This window comes from Euphorbia lathyris, chromosome 2, assembly GCF_963576675.1.
Source record: "Euphorbia lathyris chromosome 2, ddEupLath1.1, whole genome shotgun sequence".
NCBI lineage: Eukaryota > Viridiplantae > Streptophyta > Magnoliopsida > Malpighiales > Euphorbiaceae > Euphorbia > Euphorbia lathyris.
In genome coordinates, this window is record NC_088911.1 from 104,967,396 (window position 1) to 104,975,604 (window position 8,209).

Below are 8,209 nucleotides of genomic sequence, written 5' to 3' on the forward strand. Positions count from 1 at the left end.
TGAAAGTCTACCTTGACAAATAACAAATCATTTTATTTAAATTTTCTATTACATAGAAGTAAAGATTAATCTTACTTGGATCCATTACAGAGTGAAGTAATACAATTTTCTACATTAAAAGTAAATCCACACTCCCCAAAAAAAAAAAACCAATTAACAGCAAATTTGAAACTTCTTTCAAACAATTTTTTTTTGTTTGTTTTTTAATATTTGAAGTTCTATAGAAAAATAAGTAAAATGATAAATTACTAACAAATACATTTTAAAAACAAGGAATTCAAATTTTGAATTAAATTAAATTAATAAATAGTGGAATTCATTAAACATTTTTATTGTTCGTGAAATAAACCTTGAACTATATAATAATGGTGTCGAATGAATTAAAAGATTGAAAACATAAGTTTATGATTTAAACAACAAACTGACCAAAAATTGATGTATTAAATTTAATATTAAATTACAGAAGAAATAAAAACTGTGAGAAACAAAATTTCTAGACTGAGAGAGGAGCCCATGAAGGGTATCTACCCTTCAATCACACTGGATAAAAGAAATTAAACAGAAGCAACTAACTACGCAAAAAACCAAACCAATAAACAAAACGAACCAAACAAGAATTTCAGTTCCGTTATCGGTTTGGTAATCGGGTTTTGGAGTTTATGCTCAGCCCTACTTGTATTCACTCTTCCCATATTCTGCTTTGTCATTCAGTCTTCCTTCCGTCCCTCAAGGCTCTTCTCTTCTCCTCCCTGCAGCAGTTTAAATATGATTCATTGTCAGCCTTTACAAGACCAACTTCAATCATATAGCATAACACATAAAAGTGCAGGGAGTGGGATGCAATTTTTCTGGTAAACTTGGAGATGGAGATTACCTGAGTTTTGAGATTTCCTCTTTCGAAGGGAATTTTCTCTTCACCCTCTTAGTTGATTCAAAAATATCTTTAGTTTGGCCCTGTTTTTTTGGAGCAACATTTTTCTTCAGAGTCTCTGCAGTTTTCATTTCATTATCGCTGTCATTTTCGGAAGCTTGCTCCACCGACTCTAAAGGTTCCGATGGTGTAGCATTGGGTATTGAATTGCTTATTTTCTTCAACTGCAGAATGAAAATATATATATACAAGGTCAGAAGAGTCAAACCACAACTCAAATTTCAAACACATTTGCTTGAGCAAACCAATAGGCCATAAGCGAAACTTGCAACTGAAAATCCTATGGCCTGTTTATTGCTTCAACTGCAAACATACTTTCCATTTCAAGATCAGAGACTCAATGATCACAAAGTGCACCATCCAGATTCCAAAGTCGGATTTGCACTAGACATGCAATAAACTCCTCATTTTGGCCACTTGAAACCAAAACCACTACATAAATTTTTTGCCTTTGTATGCAGGCTTTAGGCTTCTACGCACAGATGTTACTACAGTTAAATCTTATTCAAAAGCATGTGTCCGTTATTGTCACATTTAAGAAAGGTGTTCAACAAGTACTTCAGCCAATTACAAGATTAAGTCTGCTTGGGAGCTTGGTAAACCATGCAGGACTTCAACATATATACCAGCAAGGCTACCAAATATAGGCAAATTTAGGTTTGGAACAGTGACATGCAGTAGACTCATCATTCTACCAATTTCAAGTTTGACATGGTTATGTAAGAGAGTGTAGATATAAGTTCAACTTTGTTCTGATAATCCAGTTGGTCAAAAAAAGCATATATGTGGAACATCTCCAAGCATGTGTTTGTTAAGTGTCACAGCTTGAGCTGTGTGAAGGTTTTCCCTAAACAAGGAACATTAGCCGCCTATTTATCGTTTTGATAAAGATTAAGTGAGTTTTATTAATATAAAGTATAGATACTCGAGACATGTTATGGCCATGCAGAGTTTGAAAGACCATTGGCATTTCAACATCCAGAAATACCCAAGAATTAGTTTAATTTAGCCATTCATGGGGTAGATTTATCAAAATGGTCAACACCAATTGAAAACCGATATTTACCTTTGCTACAAAAAATCCATCCATGTTGTGAACATGTGGGTAGAAACGTCTTGTCTTTTCCAAAGATGGGTGAAAACGATGTTCCCTAAAGCGGGAAAACCTGGTACAGAAAAGAATTGCTATTATTTTGCACTCAAATCTGACAGGATCATTTGCAACAACATAAATGGGTGAAGACCTACCCTGGACGCCCAAAGTCAAGACCGCATGGCACAAGTTTGACATCCCTCTTTTTAAGAGCATAGTCTATGACTGCTTCGTTCTGAAAGATGAAAATTCAAATATCTAAGGAAAGAGATAATTAAGGGTAAGTGGAAATCCAGGTGGGTGTCCTTATAAACAAACCTCAGCAACCATCATGGAACATGTAGAGTAAACAATATATCCCCCAGATTTTGAATTTGCATCTACCATGTCAATTGCAGCAAGAATCAATTGCTACACAAAGGATTAAGTCTTTGAGAAAGGGCCCAAATTAAGAACAAAGAAAAAGAAAAGTAATGATAAACCAATATCTTTTTAATAGGAAAGAATAAATAATGGAGAAATCAATAACCATATTTGCTAAGACTTGCATAGAACATTATATTGCCAATTTTTGCAGACAAATCAGAACAACTTCCAAAAAATAAATAAATCAAAAGAAAAGAGTAAAGCCAGCTAATTTGCAAAATCCCAGACTCTTCCATCACTTATCAGTAAGGTGTCACAGTTAACACAATCCAGCAACATAAGAGAGCATAAGCACCTCTTGCCTCTACTCCTTATAGGGTCTGCTGCTTGGATGGAGGTTAAGGAAGGTTAGATAACTAACCTTGCTTGGGAAGGAATTCAAAGATTAAATAAAGGTTAACGCAGACGTTAATTGAAGGTTATTTTGAGTCCCACCAAATCGGAGGGTTTTGAAAGTTTTTCCTGATAAAATCTTTATAAAACCTTCTTTAACTCCATCCAAGCAGACCCTTAATACTTTGTTAATAATTGGAAAGCACATACCTTCTGTAGATGGGCACATTTCTGTGTATCTTCCAAGCTTTTAGAAGTTTTAACAGATTCATCTTTAGATATAACCTACAAAATAAACAATAATACATGTGCATTTCAGCCAAGCAGGAAGTGGTAAAAATGAGCTGAAGCTTGGGTAAATATTGAAAGAGTATATTTACCCCTGTTCCACTGCAGGGAGCATCCAATAACACCCTATCAACAGCATGGTGGCCCAAAATCTTGGTAAGCTGCACTCATGAAGGCATAGAACAAACAAAGTAATCAGGCATGCATGAGAGGTGCTGTGACAGAAAATTCAAATGAAGTATACATAAAAATAGAAGTTTGACAAGAGACGTGATTGACTTCATTTCAACCACAATAGATAGTGCATTTGGCACTTTCATACTCAAATACTATGACATATGGTATCCATTTCTGGTTTTCATCAACCAATTTCTAATATCCACATGCCAGACCAGGAACAGAAAACAAGTTCCTGTCATCAAGAAATCCTGCCAGTCAATAAAAAGTAAGCAAGCCACTAACCTCTCTACCATCATAGTTACAAACAATAGTGTTAGTCACTCCCATGCGGTGCAAATTTGCAGTGAGCGACTTTAGTCTCGGTTCCTTCATCTCATTTGCATAAATTAACCCTGGTGACAATCAAATTAAAACATAAATTTTTTGAAATTGCTGGAATATGATATGCTAAACTATATAATGAATGGGAAAAAAATCACATGCAGGCATACGAGTGTATGAACAAATAAAAAAGTACTTTTTAATTTATATAACAATTTTACAGCTGTTTTTTCTAGAATTTGGCAGTAACTCGTTATGGCATGCTAAACATAAATTTTCTTCCATAAAACAAACAAGCAGATACCTTGAATACATCTTACACCTAGACCAACTTAGAAAAGAATCATATAAACATGCAACCTAAGCACTTTTTTAGCAGATAATTACTCAAGAAAAATAAAAAACTGCAGGCACACAAACCAAGTAGTCTCACTAACCACCAGTTAAAACAAAGAAAATAGACCGAATAAAATTAACAAAAATTGCAACGAAGACTCGGATTCTCTATCTTCAAATTTGTATGAAGGTTTAAATGTACTGATTTCGAATATAAAATAAATTTAAACACGGTGACAACCACAAGTATCTCAAGGATTTTTAAGTTAACAGTTGAATTAATGATTTTTGGCCTATTTAGTAGTCTGATTTAATTTGTCACTTATTTCATCTTCAGCTTTCACTTGGATATCTTGGTTTTAGATAGGATGACTGGAGAAACCATTTTTGCTATGGGCTTATCTAGCAAAAAAAACATGGAAGCTAGAATAAACACGTACCACTATTTTTCATAAGTGCAGCTATGTATGTTGTCTTGCCACCAGGTGCAGCCCTAAAATAGGCATAATTTTTTATTAGTAGAGGAAACAAAACAATAAGATTAGTAAGAATGCCATAAACCGCTAAATACCTAGAAGATGAAAAACAAAATTACCATAAAAGATATAAACATTCACTCTAGATCTCAGCAGAAATTTCATCCTCAGGTTTTGTGTGTATTTGGGTGGTTGGGTGTTGGGGAGTAGGGGATGAATTCTGCAATTAAGAACCATCTAAGTTCCAGGCGAATATCTCAATATAACACAAGCAGGGACAGATCTAGGGGGCTGGGGGGATTAAGCATCCACTGGTTGCTGTAAAACTCCATTTAGCTTATGTATGGAGCTTTAAACTTTTTAGGGTAAACGCACCCAAAAAATTTCAATTAAGCATCATAAGCATTGAAGCACCTCCTGAATCCTAAACCCGTCACTGAACACAAGTCGGTACTTACTTCAGCAATACACTTATTTTTCACACAATGTTAACGTATATTGACATAATAATACATTGACCACTGGAAGGACAAAAAATTTGAAATGATAGCTTAAATTGAATTGGCATAGCTAGCAGGTATTACTATCGACGAAAGAAACCTGTCACTTACGCCATATCAACAATTCGTTCCTTTTCTTGAGGAGCAAGAGCCATTACAGGCAAGAATGAGCTTGCACTTTGCAGCTGTGAAGAGAATACGATTGAAGCTACATAAGCCATTCAAACTATAGAAAATGGTTCAGTAAGAACTAGAAGAGATAATTTACCATGTAGAAGCCAGCCATATATTCTGGAGTGGCACCAATAGGCACTTGTGAATCATACACAACTAGTCCAACCTACAAGACCCCTTTATTCTAATGATAAAGTACAGCCAAAAATATTTATTTATATATAGATATAACAAGTGAATACCTTTGACCACTTGCTTAAGGGGTCAAGATTTACTCCTCTGTTTAAGAGTACATCAGCCAAATCACGTCTCCGGGTCTGTGTACACGAGATTTCATTGTCATGCAATATATAAAGCAAGAACTGAACAACAAATCAAATAAAAAATTGTAACAATCCAAATTCATGCTTTACCTTTAAAGTGTTAGTTCTTAGGCATATAGGCCGGGGCTTTTCACAAGCCTCAACAAGTTCAATAAGTTCATTGACTGGAAACATCTGTAAACATCATGCAAGTCATGTTACAAACCAACCAAAATGAAAGAAATTAAACAAATAACAAATGGAAAAGGCAAATTGAGAAAAGGGATTAAATAAGGGAATGAGATACCTCAACCAGAACTCCAATAAGGAAATCATTATATCCATAGTAAGAACTCAAGTCAATTTTAAGCTGCTCTACATAATCCTTTCTCCCAATTCCCTTTTGCTTCAAATCTTTAAAATTTGACAGCACTCGGACAACTAAGCACAACATAAAAAGTTAGTTGTCAAGAAAGGGAAAATGTTAAAATTTCAAAATAGCAGGATGAAAACATTACTCTCTCTAATCCTCCTTTGAAGATTTTGAAGATCAGGGGGTCCGCGTGCTTCATCCTCAAGTTCCTAAGCCAACAGGTAAACAAAAAGAATCTTAAGATGATATGAACCAACTGAAGAAGAAAAAATCTAACCAAAGTTGAGTAAATAGAGAAAGAAAGCAGGGAAAATAACAACCTCTTTGGTTGGCAATCTAAACTCATCTTCACCAATGTTGACCTGGATGTCATCCTTGATTTCTTCCTCGGCATCTTTTTCTTCCTTTTTCTTCCGTAAATCAATGCGTTTGGACTTTTTCTCAATATCAGATTCATCTGAATCAGAATCTGAGCCTGCATCCGTAGTGGAATCTGAACCTGAATCTTCCTCTGCAGCAACATCATGAAGAAATAACAAAAAATGTCATAAAACTGAAACAATAACAAACTATAACAAAATAAACAGTTAAAAGCATGGCACCTTCACCATCACTTCCTTGAAGAAAATCATCAGTAATTGGTTCCTCTCCATCAGATAGAATATCTGAACCGGAAATAGATCCTTGATCATCTTCACCAAACTCTACTTGTTCTTCTATTTCTTCATCTGGGCTATCAGAATCATCCGATATCTCAACTTTTTTCGGGCGTTTTTCAGTGAAAAGGTCATCTTTCTGCTTCTTATTTGGCCGGGGCTTCTGTATTTTTGAGCCTTTTTTCTTGCCAAGTGCAGCAGGGTCCTTCAGTGATTTTGAGCCTCTTTTCTTGCTAAGTGCAGCAGGTGCCATTTAAACTGCTATGCATCACATAAGAGAGTTTAGCTCAACACTGAAAGAAAGCAACTGAGCATCAAGTGTACAATAGAATTTCCAAACTCTCGGAATATAATTTTGGACTCAAATTGTTGACAAGCAATGTAATTAAAAGAAGAAAAAACCAAAATTCTAAACATAATTTTGAATTCGAGAGATCCTGCGGCCAATATAAGGCTTCAAAGAACCGGAAACATTATTCAGTTGTACTAAGAAATGCAACAACGAGCAAATCTACAATAATTACTACTCCAAATAATTACTTCCAAGAGAATACCTACGTATGCTGGATGGACGTGACGTTGAAGAAGATAGAAGGTAACGTTGAGAGTTCTGTGTTTGTTCGGCTAGGGTTTAGGGTTTATTGGACATTAGAATAGAATAGAACTTGCAGAGTTGAAAAACACTAGTATTTGTTTGGACAGCGATTTAGGTTAAGAAAGCTGCGACGTGCTACCAATTGATCACTATTTCATTCAAGATTCCTAATTTTAATTTCTTTTTCCTCTTATCAGATGTTGCTTTATTTTTTTTTTTATTTTTTTTTTATAAGATAGCAAAATAGGTGTATGTTTTTGGCGAAGTATCAATTTAAATTTCACGTATAAAATAGTATCTATCGATACTTAAATTGATACATTTTTTAAACGTTAAACTTATATTGTTACTATTTTATACGTGAAACCTAAATTGATACTTTCTTAAAAACTATAGACCCATTATCCCTTTTTTTTTAGGATAAATTACCCTAATGTAGTCAAACAATATCAATTTTGGGATAAAATTTAAACAAACTCTTGTAGTACTATTTAACTCTTTATTTAATTATCATATTAGATATTTCAAATATCAATTATATCTAAAATACTTATTTTATTGCTAACACACGTCGAAATATCAATTTAAAAAAAATCTGCAAAATACAAATTAATCACAAAAAATTGCATATAATGTTTACTATGTTCATATAACTGCTTTATTTTTTTGACAAACTTGTTTGAAATATCTGATATGATAGTCGAAAAAGTGTTAAATCAATTAGTTCAAATTTTCTATTGTGTAGGTAAAATTGAACTTGTTTGGTAACGTTCATCATTTTATACGTTAGGGGTACATCTGCACTTTTTCAAGAACGTTAAGGACAAATTTGGACATTATTCCATTTTTTTATATAATTTATCCGACTTTTTTAATTCGAAACTCATCAGACGCCTTTAAAGTATCCTTTTTCATTTAAAGTTTTTTTTATCTACGTTAGAATTCGAACTCGAGATCTCTAACTTAATCAATATCTTAAGGGTATTCCTATTCACCGTACCCAAATTCCGATCCACCGCCCCCTCTTTTACCATATTGCCCTTTTCATTTTATTTCATCCAAAACCTTAAAAGCTCTCTCTCCCTTTCTCTCCCGAGCAAAAATCTCGGATTTTACAAAAATGGACCCAAGCATTCCCGAAGATAATGATTTCGAACACGAGCTAATATTACGATTCTTAAATACGTGTCTATTTAATTTTTTTTTGGGTTTTTGCCTGAACGGG

General features: G+C 34.1%; 1 protein-coding gene across 1 annotated transcript; it reads right to left on the reverse strand.

Annotated features, from left to right (window-relative positions):
* Window positions 1-422: 422 nt before the first annotated feature.
* LOC136219287 (26S rRNA (cytosine-C(5))-methyltransferase NOP2B-like) lies at window positions 423-7,132 on the reverse strand. The gene is made up of 18 exons (XM_066006641.1): window positions 6,948-7,132; window positions 6,336-6,647; window positions 6,054-6,244; window positions 5,879-5,942; window positions 5,668-5,801; window positions 5,472-5,555; window positions 5,301-5,375; window positions 5,153-5,224; window positions 4,996-5,069; window positions 4,349-4,401; window positions 3,534-3,643; window positions 3,164-3,232; window positions 2,994-3,068; window positions 2,343-2,435; window positions 2,180-2,259; window positions 1,998-2,097; window positions 875-1,095; window positions 423-749 (listed from the first exon to the last, which is right to left on the reverse strand). The coding sequence occupies exons 2-18, from the start codon at window positions 6,640-6,642 to the stop codon at window positions 704-706; spliced, it is 1,848 nt and encodes a 615-aa protein (XP_065862713.1). The 5' UTR covers window positions 6,643-6,647; window positions 6,948-7,132; the 3' UTR covers window positions 423-703.
* Window positions 7,133-8,209: the final 1,077 nt, after the last annotated feature.

Coding starts and splice junctions, on each gene's coding strand:
- LOC136219287 (XM_066006641.1), bottom strand. CDS start 6,642: ATGGCACCTGCTGCACTTAGCAAGAAAAGAGGCTCAAAATCACTGAAG. Junction 6,245..6,335: donor TCAAGGAAGTGATGGTGAAG/GTGCCATGCTTT, acceptor ATGTTGCTGCAG/AGGAAGATTCAGGTTCAGAT. Junction 2,098..2,179: donor CTTGACTTTGGGCGTCCAGG/GTAGGTCTTCAC, acceptor TTTCTGTACCAG/GTTTTCCCGCTTTAGGGAAC.